We start from the raw sequence: 24812 nt of genomic DNA on the forward strand, positions 1-24812 counted from the left end.
CAATTTTTTTTTTTTTGAGACCTTGCACAATTTTAAATGTTTTCATTTTTTTCAGGAAAAAAATGTTCTTAAATATAAATGTGTTGAGCTTTCTACTGATGTTGTTTTCATCTATATTATGTTTACCAACAAACATTAATTATATGAATGAACATCGTCGTCAAAATCTTCTTAATATTATCACTAAGTTTCATCCAGATGAATCTGTGTCTTGCAAAGCTTGCAGAGGAATAGTTGGAATTATACAGTCATTAGCTGCATCTGGGCACGGAGAAGAGTATTTTTATGATTTTGCTAAATTTATTTGCGATAAATTCAAAATCGAAGACAAAACAGTTTGTGCTGATGTATGCAATGAGTTTAAAGACACTGTATGGAATGTTTTTATTGTTGACACTATTTTAACTCCGGATGATATCTGTAACTGGGTGTTTGGAAGCAGCTGTGGAAATCCTGTTGAATTTTTCCCTTCTTGGAATATCTCTATTCCAGAAAAATTGTCAAAAACTATTAACAAAGATTTCCCACAGGTAAAAAGTATTTTTACAAATTACAAATTGAATGTTAACTATAGATTTGCTTTAATTTTTGGAGTGTTATTGATTGCGTTTTTTAAATGTTATTTGATCTTTGTATATTTTTATTAAGAACATTGTTGAGACAGTCAAAGTTATTCAGATAACTGATATTCACTTGGATAAAGATTATATGGAGGGTTCAAAAGTTGATTGTGGACGTCCACTTTGTTGTAGAAAAGAAGACGGACAAGCAGGTATTAATAAACATGTTCTTGTTAGTGTAATATATAAATTATATATTTTAATTATCTGTTTTTTCTCTAAATCAACAAGTTTATCTTAAATATAAAAAAACAACAAAAAGAACAATTAATTTACAAAATATGGAAAATACTGGACAGTTTGTTTTAGTTTGAGAATAAACACAATATTTTTTTTTTAGAAAAAAGACATTTATTGGCTCTTTAGTGTATAATCCATTTGTATAGATATCAACATGTCATTATCATAACACAATGATAACTGACATACAAGTTTGAACAATAGTGCATTTATAAAGGTCATAAAAAAATATATTTTTAAAAAGTATTTAATTTTGTTTAATAAAATTTTTTTCTCATAAAGCTATAAATGTAAAAGTAGAAAAAAATGTAAAAAACTCAGCATATGCATAGCACACGATTGAAAAATTAGTTCATAGATGCTTGCACAACAGGATGGTCCAGGTGTTTTACTTGTTTTTAATGATGACATAGGTCTAGTACTTCTTAAAGTCTGTCAATATGATTGCAGTTGTGATGGAGTCATGGACTTATCAAAAAAGTGGAAAGTTATTATTCGAAGCTATAAAATGGCTATAGTTACAGCACTTTGAAAATCATTCGTTGACAACAGTTCATTTGTCTAATTTTCAGTAATTAAATGCGTGTCTAACTAATAATTAAATTAAAATTATAAAAATAACTTAAAGTTACATAAAAAATATTTTAAATAAAATAAAAAACCTCTCAATGTGAATAAAGTATACTGTTGTGTATACTTTTAGCAAAAGCTACTTTGGTGTAGTTTGTTTATAATTTTTGGAGCTTTTTTCAAAAAATTTTGAGCGTAGAAATATTTTTCTGTTTACTTTTTTAGGTAAATATACCTTTAATCTTTATTTTACTGTTTACTAATCTCAGGATTCATTTTTTTTTAAGATTTAGAAGAAATTTTAGATTTAACCTTTTGTACGCAGTTGCATATATATATATATATATATATACATATACATATACATATACATATACATATACATATACATATACATATACATATACATATACATATATATATATATATATATATATATATATATATATATATATATATATATATATATATATATATATACATATACATATACATATACATATATATATATATATATATATATATATATATATATATATATATATATATATGTATATATATATATATATATATATATATATATATATGTATATAATATATTTAGGGCTTGAAATAAACGCTGGACATCGGATGTTGTCTGGCACTAGTCCAGTAAAAAACAACATCTATTGGTCATTTTGTCCAACATATTTTATGTGCATTTATTTTCAAATCATTTTAGTTGTTCAAAAATTATTAATGAATTCAGTATTGTATATAAACTTTATTTTTTTGAACTTTGTATTTTTTATACAAAACAAATTTGAAGTTAAACACACGGCTAGTTTAATAACATACTTTTTTGTTGTTGTTGAGTTAATTCATTTTTTAAGACAAAAAGCATTACATTTTTTTAACTTAAATTTATAGTTTAGTATTTATTTATTATTTTGTCCGATAGTTTTTATAAATTTCAAACAAATATTTTAGCTTTTAAAACCCCTTTTAAACTTATTTTATAAAAATTTTAACGTATTAGTTATTTTAATGCTTATAGAAAGCAGTACTTTTTATTACACCAATAAATTCGAGTTGTTACATAATGTTTGTTTTTGCTCTAAAAAGTTTTGCTATTAAAAATGTTTATAAAATTATTCCTAGAAAAAGTTTGAAAAGATTAATAAAAAAGTACATAATTATATAACTGTAATTATGTTTAATATACTTTGATAATTTGAATAAAATGTATTTGTTGTAAACATTATAATTAATTTGTTACTTTATTTAATAAAGTATTACTGTATTGGGTTTATTGTAAATATTTATTGGGTTTATTGTATTTATTTATTTATATATATTAGGGATGCAACAAATATTTTGATAATTCAATCTATTATATCCATCAGTTTCAACATGATAACTTATTGACTCAGATCAATTCTTCTATTAAAATTTTTTTTTTTCCAACCTCAGAGTGCATATGCATTTATGATTTAAAACAACTGTTGTTTTTAAAGCTGGTAAAATATTTGTGTTGTCGTATGATATTATTTTGCTCCTAATTTAAGCAAAGTATTTTAAAAAGAAATTTTAATATTGTTTTTGTGTGTTCTTTTTGATTACCTATCAAGTATTGATGATGCTAACTAGAATTTGTTTTTAATATATATGAGTTATTCATTAAAAACAACAAAAATGTGTAAGTCTGTGTATCAAAAATGTTGTTACATCCCTAACATATATATATATATATATATATATTATATATATATATATATATATATATATATATATATATATATATATATATATATATATATATATATATATATATATATATATATTTATATATATATGTATATATATATATAATATACATATTAAATGTTTATAGATAGATAGTATTATATATAATATATATTATATAATATATACAATAATATATACACACTTATTTAAACATATATGCATATCCATACTCTCTCTCACACACACACAACTCATTTACAATATGTATTTAAACTATGTTATATATACTATACTTACATACAATGAATACAATATACAGAAAATGCATGCATATTAATTTAATTTTATAATCAAATATTATTTGGTTATTAAATTTATAAGCATTATATGCATATATTTTAATAATTTTTATAAGATTTTTAAAATTTATATAATAGGTTTGAAAATCTAGTGAACTACATCTACATATAATATATGGTTTACCTAGCTATTTGAAATAGTTAAGTAAACCATATATTATATGTTTAGACACTAAATTTTTAAACCTATTATATAAATTTTATTGATTTAAATATAATTATATACATATATTTATTTAACAATGCATATATTTATGATTCTCACATAAAAATATATCATAGTTTACCTGATGTGACCTATGTCTTGTTTTTATATGATTCTCATATAAAAACAAGACATAGGTCACATCAGGTAAACTATGTATTAATTTTGGAAAGAAAAAAAATCGAAATAAGGTATACATAAATTAAAAACCAAAAATTAATAAATTTCTACGCTCAGATTTTTAAAAAAGAAAAGTTTCAAAAATATAAACAAATTACATTTTAAGCAATTAGATAATTGTCGAAGAGAACCATTTTTTGTAAATATACTTATTCATAAATATGTTATTTTTTATTATTTTCTTTTCAAAAAATCACTTATTTCTATAATTTTAATTCTATTAAAAATATACAAATGTTGCATTTTACATAAACTTATAATTATATTGTTGCTAGTTTAAAATATTCTTTGTAGCTAAAGACCGTAGCCATCTTTAAGGTAATAAACGTTTGTAATAGATATTGCGCTTGCGTATAATAACTTTCCACTTCTAAATGACCGTCAAGTGTATTAGTCAAAAGCTGTGCAAGTTATATGCCAAACTATATTTGACACAATTTAACCTTTTAAAGGTAAATTTCAGCCTGAGTGTCAAGAAAAGTTAGTATCACAACACCTCCTTGCACTTATTACTATGATACTCAAAGGTCCCAGCATTGACATACAAACCAAGCAAAGTAACACCCCATCTGCACTCGCTATAAGCCAGCTACTTACTTTTAAAAGTGTGAAAAGAAATATAACTTTTCAATATAGCAATGATCAAGTTTTGTGTCCTCTAAAACTGCGAAAACTATTGTTTACTGTTGCAGCTGGTAATAAATTGACCGCAACCTCACAGCAACAATAGCGCATGGAGCATTCCATGGCATAGCCATTTCATTAACTCATCAGTCTGACAATTTCAGTTCTGGAATTCCACATTTCACACAATGTTTCATGATTATAAACTCTCACTTTAGTAAGAAAATAAAACCTCTCCCAGAATTATACTCAGATGTTACCCTGGTTAAAAAATAAACAACCAGCTATATTGTTCAATAGTGTTCTATTCATAGGTCGTGTGGGAACATAAATTCAATAAAGAACCTTTGTGGCTTAAATATTTGTCAGGTTTATGATACGGAAATCAGCAATCTTATCTAATAGTTATCTAAAAATACAAAAAGGCTAGCAATTGCCTTATTTTACATGTGTATCAAGTTGCTAAGACTGGTTACAATATCATTACAATATGTGCAGTAAATATAGATGTTCTTTTCATAATAATATGTGTTCTGCAAAAAATGTCATACAATCAGCTGTGGATTGCATTTGACATTGCCTGCTGGCATTTAGTCCTAAAAAGACGTCTTTTAAATGTCTTTTGAATGTTCTGAAAGTTCAAAGAAAGACATTTTGTTTTTTTCCAAACTAAATGTCTGCTGAGTGGCAAGTGTTTCAATTATATTGCAGTGCATGAAATAGCCAACAGTCTTGGACCATTAAAAATAAAAGCTTTACCAGCTTTCCATACATTTATTGGTAGGGATACAACCTTTTGTGACAAAGGTAAAAAAATGAATGGTCTACTTGGTATTCTTTCAATGATGTAACTGATACATATTTGGCACTATCTGAAGCTCATGATCCAATGACTGACAAAATAATCCGGTTGCTAGAAAGCTTTATCATTTTTTTTGACTGAGCGGCTGAGCAAACAAATAAAAATTCTTCAAGGCAGTATTTTTTTACTTAAAAGAGCTGGCAAATTGGCAACATTCCACCCATGCATGATGCACTAATACAACATGTTAAATGTGCAGCGTATCAGGTGTATATTTGAAGGCAAGCATTAATAGTATTGCCAGTTGTAAAAACCCCCAGTTGTAAAAAGAGGATGGCTGTTAATACTTATTTATTTACAAAGTCATTATAACATGCTTAGATTACTGTGTAATAAATTTGCATGAAATGTGTTTTTCTGTTATGTTTTCAGCAAGCAAAAACAGTATGATCCAAGAAGGCGGCAGTCACCTTATTAGATTGCTTTTGGCATTTTAATGATAAAAGTTATATAACATTTTGTCATTCAACTTTTATGATCAAAGTCTATGCACTGCAGTACCACTTACACTAACAAGTAACAACCTTCATATTATTGAAGATAGTACCAAAGTTAAGTGAAAGTACAATATCGATGACTTGTATTATTCAAGATGGAAACATTGTGATTTTTGCACCCAAGTCATTTCTAATATGGCGATCAATATGTACTCGATATGATTTATCATCCCTGAGATTTTGATGAAGATTAGTTGTACGGTTCAATATTTATTAAGGTTTAGACTAATCCAAGATGGCGGTAACTTCCATCTTGGATTTTAGCTTGTTCTGGTCATGCCACACTTTGCTACAATATCTTAAAATTATCAGCATAATTTTCTGAGTTGTTAGTAAAATTTTCATACTTTTATCCACTTGTGCCCAGTTTCAGTCATATTTAATGCTAATCTATTGCTTTTTGAGATTATCAATTCATTTCTTTCAAATTGCAGTATTAGTATCATCCATCTAAAAGCCAACACTCTTTTTCATTTTCAGTATCTTCTGAGGTAGTGCAAGATTTTATCCTTGATCCTGTATTAATTTTTGATCTTTTTGATTTCTTAGAATAGGCATAAATATTCACAAACCACTGCAAACCCCAAGCTGTCACAGAAGAAAGATCAGATTCAAGATCGGCATCTTGAATCTGATCTTTCTTTTGTGACAGCTTGGGGTTTGCAATGGCTTGTGAATTTTAACTCTGCAAACAATTATTGTAAAATTGTCAACATTCCTATATTGAATAATGGCAACCCTTCACCGAGTCTTCTACTTTACTGCTTCTTATATTATCATTTAATACTGACCTCTCATAAACCATATATACAATCAATTGCTAAATTAGCATCTGGCATTTTCTTACTCCTGATTTCATTCTCTATCTCTACAAGTCTCTTATTTTTCCCTGTATGGAATACTGTTGTCATATTTGGGCTGGTTCTTCTAATGTTGCTCTTTTTCTCCCCGACAAGGCTCAAAAACGCATTGTAAATGTAACTGGACCTGCTCTATATGCCAAACTTGAGCAACTCTCCCATCTTTGTAAGATTGCATCTCTTTTTCTTTTCTACAAATACTATCATGGTTGCTGCTCAAAGGAGCTATTATCTCTAGTTCCATCAACCAAAATTCGCTCTCGCTTAACTCATCATTCAGTAAAGTTGCATCCTTTTACTGTACATACTTTCTGTCTTTTTATGATTTAAGCATTTATCTTCCTCTGCACTTCTTCCTTTGGAACTCTTTTCCATCTTTATGTTTTCCTGACTTATACAATCTACAACTTTATAAGTCTTGTGTCAACCAATTACTTGCTTTTTAGCTGTATTCTTTATTTTCTAGTAACTCTTAACTTAGTAGTGGTTGCTTGCAGAATAATAGTAAAAAAAAAACTAATAAAGAATAAAATAAGTCAGAACAACAACAACAACAAAAATAACAACTAAAAGAATGCCATTCCTGAGTCTCAGGAATGTTTATTTGTAATCTTTTCTTTTGTTGCTATAAACATCCAAGGAGTGCTGGTACAATGACTGACAAACAGGTAGAACATGCAAGAAGTGCTGCTACATTGACTAAATGTTTTGGTTTGGGCAGGCCATCTATTAATTATAAAAACTTTTTAAAAGTTTTTAAATTTTTTCTGGTCTTCTAATTTTACTGATCTTCTAAAATAATTTATAATTACTTAATTAATTGAGGATCTCAAACTTTAAAAACCTGTTTTCTTGAAACTGAAACTGTCATGTATATATATATATATATATATATATATATATATATATATATATATATATATATATATATATATATATATATATATATATATATATATATATATGTTTATATATATATATGTTTATATATATATATATATATATGTTTATATATATATATATATATGTTTATATATATATATATCTATATATATCAGGCCTTGTTTTAATTAAAAAATGCTTTAGGCATTAATTATAAAATAATATTAATTACCACAAAACTAGTTTAATATTATTCAACTCATTTTCTATTATTACTATTAGGAAATTTTTATTTTCTTTCAATTTTTTTTTATATTAAATAATTAAATTTAATATTACATTTTTAAAAATGTTTGATATAAACAAATTTTGAAAATATATTACTTTAAATGATAATTTCTTAAATAATCATTAAAAAAATTTGCAACTAAAAATGATTTTTATTTTAAAAGGATTAGCAAGTAATAAATAAAAAAATTACGTTAATTTATCTACTTTATTTATTAAAAGTTTATTATTTATTAGCGATTTTGTTGCGAAAGCAAAGATAATTTTTCCAAACTTCATCTATTAAAATTATATGGTTGTATATATGGCTATAGATTATATATTTTCATCATATACATTATATATACTTTTTTATAACACAAGTTAGAGAGCAGCGATTATTTTTTAATAAATATATCATTTATCAAAAAATAATTGCTGCTTTCTAACTTGTGTTATAAAAAACTAAAGTTAAATAGTTTAACTTTTTTAACTAACATTTTGTGCAAGTTTTTGATGCAGCCTCAAAAAACATTTAATTAAAATTTGATTTTAAGTAAAAAAAAAAAAAAAGTTTAGGAAGGAAAACTGAAAAAATAATTGTGATAAAAATAAGTTAATTTTTTTTTTTTAGAATAAATAAAATTTACATATTGAACAATATTTAATATTTTTCAATAAGTTTGACAGTTAAGAGTTAAACCCAAGCATTAACTTTAATTTTAATGAACTTAAATATATTTTTTTAAATCAGAATTAAATTATATATTTTTTTTATCACAATAAAATTATATATTTTTATTAAATTAGTTTTAAATTAAATCATATATTTTTTATCAGAATTAAATTATATTATTTTGATCTTTGCTTCAAGCTTAAAAAATCAATCATTACAATAAAATAAAAACAAAATAAAAATAAACTTTTAATTTTATTTGAGTTTTTTCTTTTGTAAATAGGACTTATATCTAACACAGTTGTCAGTTAAATTTTGGTAAAAAACTTTTTAGATAATCATCATTCAAAAGTTAATGTGATTTTTTTTTATAAAATTAATTACTTCTTTTATCTTACGGCTTATAGAATAGTTAGAAAATAATAAAAAGTCATTTAATAAAAATCGCTCTAGGTGTACGTAAAATTGCTTAATGCATACGTAAATTGCCGGCAGCTTAGCGCTTTAAATCAAGACAATACTCAAAGAAAAGAAACAAATGCTATACGAAATAGAAAATCTAAATAAAATAATTTTTAAAAAAATTGAAAATTAAAAAAAGAAAAATATTGTCAAAAAAATAATATACCCAAATATTTTACTGTTTTTTTTTGGGTATTTATTATTTTCCACTTCCAAAGTTGATACAAGTCAAGGAAAAAAGCAGATAAGAATATAATAAAAACAAAAATATTTTTTGATAAACAATTTATTCGCAATTTTTGTTAGTATATTAAGAAAATACTTTATTATTTGCGCTAAAAATATCGACAGTTTTAAAATTCCTTATCCAAACGTTTTTGTTTAACTGTTTTTATCAATGCATAGGAAAGCAAGAAAACTAATTGCTATTTATTTCTAAAAAATATTTTTTAGTTTTTAAGTTTTTTGTTTAAAAAAAAATAAGTAAGTCATTAATACTAATATTTAAATATAAAATATTTAATTGCTTTTACTACCCCTTCTGAAATAGTCTTCACTTTTGTCGGATTCTTCAAATGTGCATTTAAACCCAATAGTTTATTTTCTGATGAACTATTATTGACAATGCTCCAAATGCTAGTGCATTTTTAACTTACTGAACTTTTTCAATAAAATTTTTATGAGCCAATTTAAAACTTTTTAAAAAAGTTTTAAATGAGCTCCTAAAAAATAAATACTTTGAATGTATTTAAAAGTTTTTAATGATGTTTTTACAAAAAGAGCAATCGTTATATTCATTATCTCTTGTAATTCGTATTAACGTTGGAAATAGGGCATTATAAAGAAAACCCTTTCATACAGGCATCAAATGTAGTAAATACATTTATAAAAGAAACCATGATAATCATTTATTTAATTTCTTTTGTCATTGCAAAATTTGTTAATCAAATAATATATTTTATTTAAATATTGAGAAAAATGTCAAGTATTGCAAAAACATTTTTAAAAGCGAAAAGACTTGTAAACAAATAAACGTAAGAAAAAAACAAACTGCAAATTAGTTTCTTAATTATACAGGCTGATAAAAATCGTGAATAAATTGCATATCAAATCTTTCAATTGTTGTTAAATTACTATGAAATATGTTTTTTTCCTTAACTAGTATTAAAGAAAGGTAGGTAAAAGTAACAATTTTACTTGTATATCACAAATTATTTTTGTGTGCAAATTTTAAAGTTTTTTTAATATTATATCAGGTTTTTATTTTTTTCTAAGGAGTTAATGAAACCAGTGCTCCAAAGTGGGGTTATGCAGGATATTGTGACTCTAACATATTAATGGTAAATAGCATGTTTGAACATATGGCAACTGTTCACAAAGATGTATGTGAAGTTTCTTCATTATTTTAAAATAATTTTTATACTCTTATTATGTATGTGTTTTATGTGTGTGTTTTGATTTTCATATTTCTATTATTTATCCTTTGTATGCATTCAAGTCAATAAAGTGATCACTATAGGTTTACTAAAGCTTGCATTTTGAAAATTTATTACTGAATATCACTAATATCTGATCTGGTTAGAAATGAAAAGGGAGCATTAAGTTTTACATATGTTTAGTCAAAGGCTTTAGTAGTAAACAGAAATTTTCTGTTGACCAGTTATGCATCCTTTCTTTATCTAATAGGCTGGCAGTGACATAAAACTTTGTTAGATTGTTTCATTTCTAGGATGATGAACACTGGACTAATATTGACTCTACTTATGTGTCTCCTCTGCGCAATCTATAAACTGAGTTTTAGAGCATACAGCTTTAAAACTCAGTTTGATGCTTCTTAGGCTGGCTTGTAATATAGTTTCACTAACTAATATTTATAATATACAAATATACTAATATTACTAATATACAAAGTAATATGGATTACGTAATATATTAGAATTAACTTCTCTGAGAGCTATCTTTGTGGTAGCTCTCAGAAAAGCAAATTCTAAAATATTATGTCATGTTGTAAATGGTTGGTATCCTTATTAGTGCTTTTTTTGTTCATTCGTGCGGCAACATAAGGAGCCCTTAGTTATGATTTTAGATTGAATAACAGCATAACCTATTTCTAAAGCTGCCATTCATTATCCATGATTAATAGGCCACTACCAAAATATGCTTTTTTCTCAGATCATATTGGCTCACTATCCTGAAAATTTCAGACCGATTAGAGTAGGGCAATTTTGGGAAATGGTTTTAAATTTTTTAAGTATTTTCTTGTTTTCAATGAATTATTCGTTTTTATGGCATTCTCAATATTTATATACTTTAGTACAAAGTTTGATACAAATATTCTTTCCATTAAAATATTTGAATATTATTGAATGAATACTTACCACATAATCTTAAATACTGGTGTAGGAACAGGGGGTGGAGGGACAATAGCCTTCTCCGCCCCCCACCCCCACCCAAACTTTTTCAAAACCTGTTTTTTCTATTCAAATTTTGATTCTGGCTTAGCCTCCGTTTATTTCTGGAATTACCACATTCAACATGTTTCTCTGCGCAAGGGTGATTTCGGAGTAAATGGTTGAGAGAGACTTTTCATTTTAAAAAAATAATCTTTAAAGTAGTAAAGTTAAGGATGTCCTCGGACCTAGGTATGTGAACCAAATTTAAATTGAAAAAAATATATTTTCTCAAGGGAAAGGTATAAAGTAATTAGTTTTAAATGAATTATTTTCTGCTCTGCTTTGGTTTTTAGTTAGGATTAAATTGTATCTCTTTACTTGACCATAAACTATTTTTGATTCCTCTGATACAAGCTTCATAGACCTTTCTACTGATTGTGAATTGTTGGGTAAATCCGTAAGAATAGGTTTTTTAAAAGTTTGCAAAGCATTTTCTAACTCAAATGATAGAAGTCGGAGGTTCAACCTCAATTAAAGAAACTAAACCACTCCATATATCAGCGTTAAAGTTACTAGGCATAATTTTGCTTTGATTTTTGGTTTAACTTCTGGATTTACTTCTCTTGATTGCCTTATGTGCAAAACTTCCTTAATAGCTTGAACCCTTATATCTTTTTCATCATTTTGAAATTAGAATATAAAAAGGTTTCTTAAAGACAGCAACAAGAGTTTCTTTGAAGATTTTGAAAAACAGTTTGTTGTATATTGTCTATCTGACTTATAACAAGCTCTATTGTCTAATGAAGAAGTCTAGGAACATCTTTATAAAGACCAGACCTTTAAGGGCAAACCACATAGGGCAATTTATTTGGGCTATATACTTTGTAATTGTTCACAACTCATCTGCAGGATTCTTCACTCTTGCATAAACCATCATTATTCTCAAAGCTAGAGTTAACCACCTGGCATGATAAACAGGTGGTGGTTTTTTCATTGAATATTTTGAGTATATAAAACCTTTAGATATCCCAATACAGTATTTGTAAAGTTTACACTGATCTGTACCAAGATCAGATAAAGTATTAGAGTTTAGGTAGGAGTCAATCTCTGAATGATTCGGAACAAAATCAACTATTGGTAAATCATGCAAATCACCTGTAGAAGTTTTTACACCAATCAGGCCCTTATATTTCTTTGAATTGTTACTTTTACCATCTACTTCAGCTATGACATGATGAAGCGGCAACTCATTTTGGTGAAGTACACTTCCTGTTAAATAGATTTGTCTGTTTAAAAGCCTTTTTAATTTCACCACTATGCCATTATCTGCACCAGTATTAGCAGAAGTATTATCAAGAACAATGGCTTCCAAACTAATGCTGTTGTATTTTGTTGTCATTGTAATTCTTGTTCCATTTTTTATTTCAATATGAGTTAAATTTTTCTTAAAAAAAGGTCCACTTCCTGCAGTAAAAATTAATTGATATTCATCCTTTAATGTTCTATTAATTATAAATTCAGCATAATGATCATATCTAATAAATGTGCTAATGTATTTTTGTCTTTTTTACTATCTACTCCAATGACTTTCAAATAAAAAACTTCTGAATTGTGTTTTTCACTAATCATGGTTGAAACATGCTTTTTAGTCTCAAATATCTTTTTTTTAGTGATAATTTGTGACCTGTCATTCTAAGTAATAATTTGATAGTCTGTCAAGGTTGCAGTTGCTATGGCAGATGTTGCAGCATCACTAACTTCGAACCTGATAGCAGCTTTGGCAATGTTAGTTAAATCTGTGTAATTTTTTTCACAAAGTGGTTTTACAAAAAATTCATGATTCTGATTTTCATAATCATCAATGATATCTATTTCCACATCATAAGTTTTACTGATACAATCATTATCTGAGTGGAGTGTCATGTCACTTGTTATACTAATTTTCTAATTACTTCTTTTTCTTGCAATCTTAGTCTCTTTCTTATCAATTTGGCCTATCTGCCAGATTCCAAAGGGCCCTTGCTTAACTTTCTGATTCTTTAAATACTCTCGTTCTAGAACATTAAAAACCTTAAAGAACCTTAAATTTTGAAATTTTTTAAAGAACCTTAAATTAAAAAAATTCATTTTACTACTTATAGAAAGTATTTTGAAAAATAACAAGCTTAAAAAAATAATGCAGAAAAAAAAAAGATTAAATGTAATCTGTTTGCTTTCTTCACAGAGACATACATTTCTAAAGGATAATATGTATAATAAAATATAATGCCATAATTTAGGAAGGAATAAAAAACTGTACAGCTATAAAATTTCCTGGCAGTTTAGTCACAAATTTGTTTGAACAAATATATTGTTTAATATTGTGGCTTTTTGAAAATGTATTATTAACTTCAAACCTGTCATCACAATTTAAAAGAGGAAGTTCTGCATGTTGATATATTAAATAAATTTAAAACGTTATTTTCTAACCAACAAACACTGTTTTTATGTTTTAAAGCTTTAGATTGTTCAGCTACAATTACTTTTTTAAATGTTCTTTGTACCTTGTTTGATTGAGGCACAAAGTACCTCATCCAAAGTACAAATTCTTCCTTAGTGGAAGATTTTGATTCATGTTTTTCCAAATTTTTAAAATTTTTTCACTCACTTTTAAAACTATGGCAGGAGAAACAATTCTTTCAGTACTTGAAATAAATACATATATGACTAATATAAATACTTTATCTGTATTAGATTTTATAAATCTTAAAACATTGCAAAAAGTAAACTTTTCTCAATGGAAACGCATTTAAAAATGGCAAATTGTTGTTATTATACCAATTTATGACGCAAAAATAACATTTTAAGCGACGTTCTGTTCTATTTTGCAATACTTAAATGAAACCATAAAAATGCAATTTGTTTTGATTTTCCCCAAAAAAATGACAATGTTTTTAAATTTTTTAAATTGAAAATAATTTTATTGAATATAAATAGAACATTTCCCAAAGTGTTGACTTTAACTTGGTAGTGGCTTAATGATTAACTACCTAAAAATACTTATAACCAATATTACTATCAAATTGTTTCTATCTAACTTTTTCCCATATTCTTGGTTCATCTTTTATTAGTTTCATCTATTGAATCTTACTTTTTGTAACATTTCATTTGTTTAATCTTACCTTTTGTAAAATTTACCAGACCTACTTGTTTTTTTGTATGACTGTTATTTCATCTTTAGATCTCAGTGTTGATAGCTAATATATTTTTTAAGTATTTTCTTGTTTTCAATGAATTATTCATTTTTATGGCATTCTCAATATTTATATACTTTAGTACAAAGTTTGATAAAAGACTTAAGTCACACGTTTACCGTGAGCATATACTTGCACGTGAGCATATACTTGTAAATGAGCAAATACTTGTTATTCAACTCTTTGTTGTGAAATCATCTGACTATATTTTCAACTCTTTATCTATATTTTATGAGCTAGTTGTTTCTTCTTCTTGTTTTTGTTGTTGTTGTGTTTTGTTTTATTTTGGTAAAGTTGGTATAGTTTTGAGAATTTTGATTGTGATCTTATTTTCAAAAAAGGGTGAATATTAAAGTACTGAAAATACACTTTGTTTATTGTTTTACTTTTATATTACAAACATAATGGTTGTTTATATTCAAATTCTTAGTTAATATATGTACTTAAGTCTTTGCCTATTGCTATTTTTATTTTATTATTACCCATGAATATTTATGTTCTTAACAATTTATTATGTGTGTATATGTATATATATATATATATATTATTATGTGTGTATATGTATATATATATATATTATTATGTGTGTATATGTATATATATATATTATTATGTGTGTATATGTATATATATATATTATTATTATGTGTGTATATGTATATATATATATATATATATTATTATGTGTGTATATGTATATATATATATTATTATGTGTGTATATGTATATATATATATATATTATTATGTGTGTATATGTATATATATATATTATTATGTGTGTATATGTATATATATATATATATATATATATATATATGTATGTATGTATGTATATATATATGTATATATATATATATTATATATATATTATATATATATATATATATATTATATATATATATTAATATATATATATATATATATATATTGTATATATATATTATATGTATATATGTATATATATATATATTATTATGTGTGTATATATATATATATATATATATATATATATATATATATATATAACAGATATATATAACATATATATATTTTATGTATATCAACTATAGCATATATAGATCAGCAAATGCTTATTTACTTAGTGTGCAGTTTTTTCCGAAGAAAAAAAAAATGATAAAAGAAAAGACTGCTGCCCCATGCCAAACTCTCAGTTGATGTAGCGACACTCCTTTGCAGCAGCTAACTATAAGAAATTCACGCATTTACATACATGCATACATATATATATATATATATATATATATATATATATATATATATATATATATATATATATATATATATATATATATATATATATATATATATATATGTATATATATATATATATGTATATATATATATATATATATATATATATATATATATATATATATATATATATATGTATATATATATTTATATATATATGTATGTATGTATGTATTATCTTTTTTATTTGAAGGTTGATTACATTATATGGACAGGGGATGTTCCACCACATAATGTATGGGATCAATCAAGAGATGACCAAGTAAATAAAATGTTTTTATTTTACTCTATTTTTTTGCACTTTATTTTTTGTATATTAATTTTTTGAATGCTTTAATACTTTTATGCAAGATGTTTTAACTTACAAAAATTTAGTCTTCTTTCTTTGCATGAAGTAATGATTTGTATTTAGTATTTTGTATATAGTTGTATTTTTTGCTACGAGAGAAAACATCTTAATAGAGTAGGTTGTTTTTTTTTTCATTCAAAACAAAAGTAGATAGAGTAATAGAGAATTGAAACTTTAGACTTAAAGATACTGAAGATAAGAAACAAAATCGATCCTAGGTAGATGTACCCAGTGTGAAACAATTAATCTATGTAGTTGTAGACACAAAGAAAGAAAATTAAATTTATGTGGTTACAAGCCTTGTATTCAGCAAATCGCAATCACGAATTGCGATTGCTTTTCACATCTATGCAATTAGTTTTTTCTTAACCCTTTACAACTCACTATGTCTTAGGAACAAGTAAAAAAAATTTTTTTTACACAAATTCATTATTTATGATGCTGATTTTAAAACAAAAAACTTTTGATGCTGATTACAGCAGTTTTTAAAATATTGATGGTTACCATGTGGTTACTCTGAACATTTATGGAATAAACATAAGTTATAACAGAAAAACTTGTTTATATAAAAACTTGTGAAAATGCATTGTATAACTAAAACAAGCTGTTTATATTTAAGAAAATGTCATCTCTTTGTGGCATTCCAGTTTTGAGAGGTATACAGATATGCACACCCCTAGTGTGCATACATCAGGTTAGTGTTTTGTTTATTTTCTGCATCAGTGTCTTTGACTATCAGATCTACATCAGAGTCAGCATCAAAGTGTGGTTGTACAATGTTTCTTCATCATCAACTTCATCTAAGTCTGACATCTTAGAATCAGAACATCGAGCAAGTAATATTTCTAATGCTTCTTTGTAGTTATATGACTTTTTTTTCATTTTAACTATGTTTACATAGTAAAATGAAATTATACAAGAAAAGCAGTGCTAAAGAGCAATAATTATTAAAAAATTAATAAAAAAATATCTTTATAAATAGTAAAGAACTGAAATAACAGCATTCTCTTATTTTATTCTTAATAATAACTAAAAAAAATCCTAAACATATTTTTCTTAAACTTTTTTAACGATACAGTAATTGTTCGTAGTAACCATATGTATTTTAGATAAATATATTTTCTCATATATTCAACTAAACCATTTCAAAATCATTTCTCCATACACCTGCATAACTTGTTGATAAAAATAAAATAAGTTTTATTTGGGAAGAATCTGTAAGACATGTTAATAAGTTGTAAAAGTGACAGTTACTTTTTAACCCGATAGACTTGACTCCAAAGATCCGCTTGGAAATAACTTTTATTATGCGGAAATAACATAATGGTACCATCATTAAGTTTTTAAAAGATTATATTTTAAGGAGAAAAAACAAACTAGGCAGAACTACAAAGTATATAACTCAATATTATTCTGGAAAATTGTGGTAACCATGTTTACTGAAAGCAATAAAGGGTTAAAAAAAATTTTTTTTTTTTTTCTTTGCTTTTTTCTTCTTCTGCTAATTAAGTTTTTTTTTTTAGGTCGTTCTAAAAAAATGTAGAATGTTTTTGTTTGAAGTTTTTATATAAAGTTCTTATGAATTTTGATTACTATAAATCTCTGTATGGAAACCATTAATATCTTATTTCTATTTTAATGTTAAATTTAGTGTGATTTATTTTATGGATAAAGTGCATCAAAGTAAATTTACCCATAAACTAAATCAAAACAACAAGTTAATTTACTCCAGTTAAGTCACTTAACTATTAAATATACTTAATATGCTCAAAGAAATTTACTTGCATAAGTTGTTAATTATCTTAAATGCTGTTAACACATAATAAGCTTTTAATTAAAAATTATTTTAGCAAAAAATTTCAAAAAGAATACGAAAAAAACAATGCTATTTTGTTTACATTTTCATTTTATTTATATCAATATTATATTATTTATAGTGATATTAAACATTTTCTATAATTGTGAATTCCTACAAAGTTTTTTTTATAGGAATTCATTTTAAAAATAAATTTATTTGAGCAAGAGAATTTTTTTGTGTTAATTCAAGCCTTGTAGTTGTAGGTGGTTAGAAAGTACAATAAGTTTATGTCGTTGTAGACATCTAGAAATAATACTAAACCTAAGTAGCAATACCAAACTAAAGTGCAATACACCTAAATAACTGAAATGTTTTTAGCTATTTCAATGGTAACTTTTTTTTTCTTTTAATTTGTAAAATGGTTAAAGTTCAAAAAATTACTGAATTAGTTAACCTGTTAGCTGCCAACTACAAATTTACTCTTAATAAGTATATTTTATTTGTCAACATGTATACAGTAACCAGTCACCAGTAGAAATTTGTCAACTACAAGTAAACCTTTAGTTCTAACAAATTATTTTAAATCATATTTGAATCTGATTAGCTACATTAATTCATATAAAATCTTTTGTGTCGGCTTCACAAATGATTTTTATGATAAATTACATAAAAGCTTGTACTGTGAAAACCTGAGTCTTTATATGCGGATTAAAGATATAAAAAGCTTAAAGCAGATAAAAGTAAAATTTATTGTTGCAATTTGCTTTCATTTAAAATATAGCGATCTATTTTTTTACATAATGCATTTTGAAACACATAAAGGTCTACTTTCATAAACAGCACATTCTTATTTTGCTTCTTAAATTTTACTTTGGAGTAAACTTGACCTAGTTTTGTATTCAATTTTTTCTTTTCATTTGGTTGTATTGAAGATTTTCATTTGGTGGTATTGTAATGGAGGTTATTGTTGATGATTTCTACATTAGTGCGCTGGCCCCAATGGCTATGTTTCAATCCCACATGAGCCTTAAACCACTTATTTTAGATGGGCCTTTTAGAAGTAAGAATATTTTTTTACTTTATTCTGAAAATTATCAACATGTAACTATATACTGAAAGTTATAAATTTTTATATAAATTCTTTACTGTCTGATCTAAGTGTTCAACTTTGAGTGCTAGTACATTAGTATTTTGCATATTAAAATATAACCATTATCTAATAGTGTCTTTAAAACAAATGAGATATTTTCAAAGAGCATTATTACTTAGAGATGCACATTTACAATGATGGTAAAGAGGCTCAAGCTTAGCAGATAGAGTGAGTCCTATTATGCTTGCAATGCGTTTTTGGACCTTGTCTAGAAGAGAAAGAGCATCATTAGAAGAACCAGCTCAAATATGACAATATTAATATATACAGGGACGAATAAGAGGTAGAGAATGGAATCAGGAGAGGGAAAACAGCGACCACGGTAAAGAGAAGCAACCTTAGCAGATGCTAATTTAGCAATCTATTGTATATATGGTTTCCATGAAAGGTCAGTTGTAAACAATAATCCAAGAAGACGTAAAGAAGAGGACTCAGTGAGAGGGTTGCCATTCATTATTATAGGAATGTTGACGATACTGCGATAGTTGTTTGCAGTAAATAACTGGGTTTTGTTGAAGTTAATATTTACAAGCCTTTGTGAGTCTCAATCTGTTTCAGAAGTGAGATCATATTCATGATCGGCTGCCTGTTCTAAGCCATCAAAAAGAGAAGACTTTTTGTCAAGACAGGAGTATAAAGTTGAGTCATCGGCAAAAAGAGTTACTTTAGACGTAAGGTTGTCGGGAAGATCATTGATGTAGATAAGAAACAAAACAGGACCAAGGATAGAACCTTGAGATACCCCAGAAGTTACTGGAAATACAAAAGAGTGTTAGCAAGTTATTTGACTCAAAATGGGGTGTGAGAAATTTGTTTATCAAAGACTCGAAGACCTTGCTAATAACTGAAAGAAGACTGATCGGACGATAATTGGAGGGGTCAGAATGTTTAGCAGAGTTTTTGAAAATTAGAACAACAGATGCGAATTTCCAGCAGGCAGAAAAATAACACTCAATCAAGCACTTATTAAATAGCTTTGAGAGAATTGAAGAGAGTTCTTGAGAATGTAAGTAATTTTGTAAGAGAGTGACAGGAATGTTGTCTGGGCCACAACTCGTAGACGAGTATAATCAAGATATGACTTTAGCAACGAAAGCTGGAGTAATTTGGATGTCTGACAAGAGGTTAACCTGTTTAATTGGAATGGAAGGAAGAGAATGGCTATAAGATTCAAGAGTCGAATTAGAAGAAAATTTGTTTGCAAATAGTTCTGCCTTATCCTTGAGAGAGGTAATAAGATCAGTCCTATGAATGAGAGGTGGAATGTCAGGCCTTGTTACGCTGCGTGACGAAAACATGTAACGCATTTCTAAGTAACTCAACTCAGCAAATATATTTTGTATTGTTAGAATTTGTATTGCGTCACTAGCATCTTTTCAAGTACCGGATTGTAATTAAAGTTATTTTATTAACGCGTTAAAAATCATACAGTTTTTTTTCTCACTATAACTAAAGTTACAAATAAAATCTAAGTTCCTATTTGAAAAATCATTTTTATTATTTTTTTCAAATATGCTAAATATACTAAATTTTATTTTGAAAAAAATATTTTTTTTATATAACGTAAAATAATATTTGTTTATTTTCTTATAATTTTACAGTTGGTTTTTGGTTATTTTATTAATGTTAATAAATTTTTTTCTTATTTATCTTTTTAATAATGTTTTTAAACAATAAAGAGTTTTTTTTTATTATTTATCAGTTACCGATAACATATTCGTGATCATAATTTATTTTCATAAATTAAACGAATGTCATTAAAACTTTACGTTATTGAATTAACAATAAACAAAATATCTTATTAATAAAATATTTACATCAAAATAAATCGTGCATTTTTTAAACTATTGTGACAAAAAATAATTTTTATATTTAAAAGGAATTTATATATTTAATTCCTTAAGATAAAACTTAAAACACTTTATTTTTTTAACTAATTTTTAACAACAACAAAAAAATTATTAAACAAACTGTTTCTTTAACAAAAAATCTATTAGTTTATGATTGCGGTTAAATGCTTTTACTGACAACTTTATTTCTTCTGAATAAACGTCACGTTAACGACATCAAAAGATAATTTAAATATTCTAAGATAAAAGTTTTTGTGAAGCGCAAAACTGCTAAACGCGTAACCAAATCGCCTTTTCGCAGGCAAAATGTGAGCTGCATAACCCTTAACAAGGCCTGTGTATGTATGTATTGTTGATGTATGAAATATGGTTAAATACATTAATTTGTCTTATTAGATGTTACATCAATGTAGTGAAGTGGATGTTGTATTGCTCTAATTTTAAAGTGCGGCTGTCTAGACTGCGAGTTCGAATCCACCTTTAGAAACTATTTTATTTACTTTTTAAATGTTTTATTCAAAGATTATAGTTTATTTAGGTAGTCGGCAACTACCTAAATAAACTATAATCGCTAATAAATTATAATTACTAAATAAACTATAATTACTACCTAAATAAACTGCGACTACTAGTCACAGTCGGGTGTTTATATACCGACTGACTTAAATAGGAATAGGCTCAAATAATAATTAAAAAGTAAATTTTTAATTATTATTTGAGTACTTCAAGTAGATAAAATAAAATAATACAAATTTTACAAAATAAATTTGATATAATATATGCTTACAGGGGCAATTAATATTTTAATAAGATGTGAAATTGTGCTAACTTTTTAAAATAAAAATCTAGATAAATTATTAATCTAGGTAGATAGATATCTAGATAAATTATTAATCTAGGTAGATAGATATCTAGATAAATTATTAATCTAGGTAGATTGATTCTAGATAAAGATCTAATAAAGATTTATACTAACAATTGAATTTATACTTTCCATTGATTTAAATTATGATGATTCTGTTTTAGAAACTCCTGTTATATCAGACAAAGAGTTACATAATCTTACTTATTGAACTTCGTTTTGAGTTGATCTATAAGAAAAAACCACTCCTTTTTAAAGTTTAATTTAAGTTTAACCAAATTTAAAGTGAATTAAAAATTTTTCTTAATTTTTTTTATATTTTTGTATAATTATCATGCTTCTGCGCTGTAGAATAAAAAAAAAAATTTCAATTTTTTCAATTTTTTTTATGGTTTGCAAATCTTCTTTGTGTTACTAATAATATAATATAATAATAATTATTATTACTAAACATAAAATTGTTGTTAGTTTTAAAAACCTCTCTTTTTATTGCATAATTAGATAAAATCAAGTATTATCTATCAAATAAGCTATTTTGCACATAAGTTATGTCAAATATATTGATTTCAAATTTCAAATAATCTAATTTCAAATGGCGTTTTTGAAGTACTTTATCAGTAAAAACTTTACTTATATAGTCAAACACTTTTGCAGTCCAAAATGATCCAGTAATTTGAGACTTGAAATACATTAATCAATATGTATATTATCAATACAACTTTAATTTAATTTCCTTGGATGTCCGCATAGTCTCTTGTAATAATTTTTACAAGTTAAATGATGTATCTGATTTTATGTGGCATATGTATTTTATACTAAATGATTATGTAATAATTGGATCTCAGTGAGACTAGATTAATGTTACAAACTTGTTTTAATATTTATATATCTTAAAATACCTATTTATAAGATTTTGTAAATGTGTACATGTAATTGTAATAAAAGTACATGTACATGTAATGTAATAAAATGTACATGTAATGTAATACAATGTACATGTAATCTAATAAAAAGCATGGAAAATATTGATATTTATTCATATATAATACAAGAAAACTTGAAGTTAGCTAATCCTAATATTTTGGATGCAGTTGTTAATGGCAAGAACTTAACTGCAAATAATAACTTTTCTAATTTCATAAAGCATCTTTGACAAAGGTGGCATAAATTTAAAAGCTCCAAAATTTGTTTCAAGGTGATTAACAATTGGCTACAAAATGAACCAATATCGGTACAATTTGTAATTGATAATAAGAATATTCTTCTAACTTCTTATATTAATAAAGGTAGCGCTTATCCCAACTGCAGTATCTGGCAGACACCAGGTAGGTTTTGATACTTCAAGTAGTGAAACAAAGATGATTGGCACCATTAGTTGCATCTTTTTCATACTCAGAATTATTGTTTGCATCAGGTTGTAGTTTGCGCCATAATGTTAAAGAAAAAACCTAAAGCTGCTTTACAATTATCAAAATATATAGGTTTTGGTTTGAAAAATAATTTTAAACCAAAATTTGTATATTATTAAATAATAAAAAAGGTTTAAGCTTTAGGTTCTTTTTTATATGAATTATGTAGTAGTTTCATGAAATATAAAATAGAAGAAACTGCATAAAAACATCTAAAATTGGTAATTGGGTATGTGTTTTATATTTCAAATGCATAAAATAATTTTCAATTATAATTTTGATCTTTTAAGAAAGTCACTTAAGCTAGTAACTATGCAAAATAAATCGTTGCCAAGCATTTCAGAATTCACTATCAAATAAATAAAAAATCCATAATACCGCTATATTTCTAGTATAAACGATAAACGTTATTACTTTTGTCCAGTTTACATTTATTATGGTTAATAAAATATGTGGTTGCTAAGCAACTTAGGTATCCATAGCAACCCAAAATTAAAACTAATTTAACCATTGAAATGGCAAATCTCAAATTAGTAATCAGTGCAAAAATGGTCCTTAAATCTTTTTTATGACAAGTTTCTAGTTTTGTCCAGTAAAAGTGAATTCTAGCCCACTGTGCATCAAAGAAAAAAGTTCTTCTCCGAAATCTGGCATTCACAATAAAATCAAAAAAGCATCCTCAATATGTATTATATATATATTATAATATATAATTATAATATATATTTTTAAGGGTATAATTTTTAGCCATGCTTTATTTCATTGCATTTACATTGCTTGGCAATAAAATAAAGCCTAGCTAAAAAAAGCAGCCATCAAGTTAAACTCAGATGTAAATTTATGAAGTGAGAAAATAAAGTATATAAGTTAAAATCTAAATTATATCTAATTGAAGCTGAACACAGTGCATTAAAGAAAAAGATAGTATAAAAAAAATCCAATAAAAAATCGAATTAGTGTTTTTACAGTATACAAAAAAACTTAATGTTCCTGTTGAATCAACATTATCAGGGGAGGGCTGTCAAATTTTGAAAAACTGGCTTGCAATTATTTAAAAAAAAAAAAAAAGGTAAATGCATACATTGTCTTCATTAATTTTTGTACAATATAAAATATATATAACAAAACAAAACATTTATTGCACAAAATAACTAAACAAAATATTTATTGCACAATAAAACTGATAAATTCCAAATTTAACATACTACGCTATGTATATGCCTAATTAATTAATTAATTAATGAAGAGTCCATATGCCTTGTTCATTTGCAGAAACATTATTATGCCCTCTTCTTACCCTTGTTTCAGTTGCTAACCTGTGATTCTGATTCATCCATACCATGTCCAGTGTGCTGAAGCTTCACAACTTGTGACTCACTAACAAGCAAGAGCCAAGCACTTCGTATTTTATGTACGCACATGATGTGTGTATTGTGTTGCACACTTGATATGTTTGCGAGT

At 25.6% G+C, this 24812-nt stretch overlaps 1 protein-coding gene across 3 annotated transcripts in view; it reads left to right on the plus strand.

Moving 5' to 3' along the window:
• The window catches only part of LOC100199471 (sphingomyelin phosphodiesterase), a 53377-nt gene that overhangs the window by 20306 nt on the left and 8259 nt on the right, over positions 1–24812 (plus strand). For all 3 annotated transcript variants that reach the window (XM_065814038.1, XM_065814040.1, XM_065814039.1), the window contains 4 exons: positions 56–530; positions 649–772; positions 10308–10414; positions 16127–16195. In XM_065814038.1, coding sequence (XP_065670110.1) covers positions 63–530; positions 649–772; positions 10308–10414; positions 16127–16195 — 768 coding nt within the window. In that variant the 5' untranslated portion in view covers positions 56–62. The remainder of the gene's footprint in view (positions 1–55; positions 531–648; positions 773–10307; positions 10415–16126; positions 16196–24812) is intronic.

Source organism: Hydra vulgaris, chromosome 12, assembly GCF_038396675.1.
Source record: "Hydra vulgaris chromosome 12, alternate assembly HydraT2T_AEP".
Taxonomy (NCBI): domain Eukaryota; kingdom Metazoa; phylum Cnidaria; class Hydrozoa; order Anthoathecata; family Hydridae; genus Hydra; species Hydra vulgaris.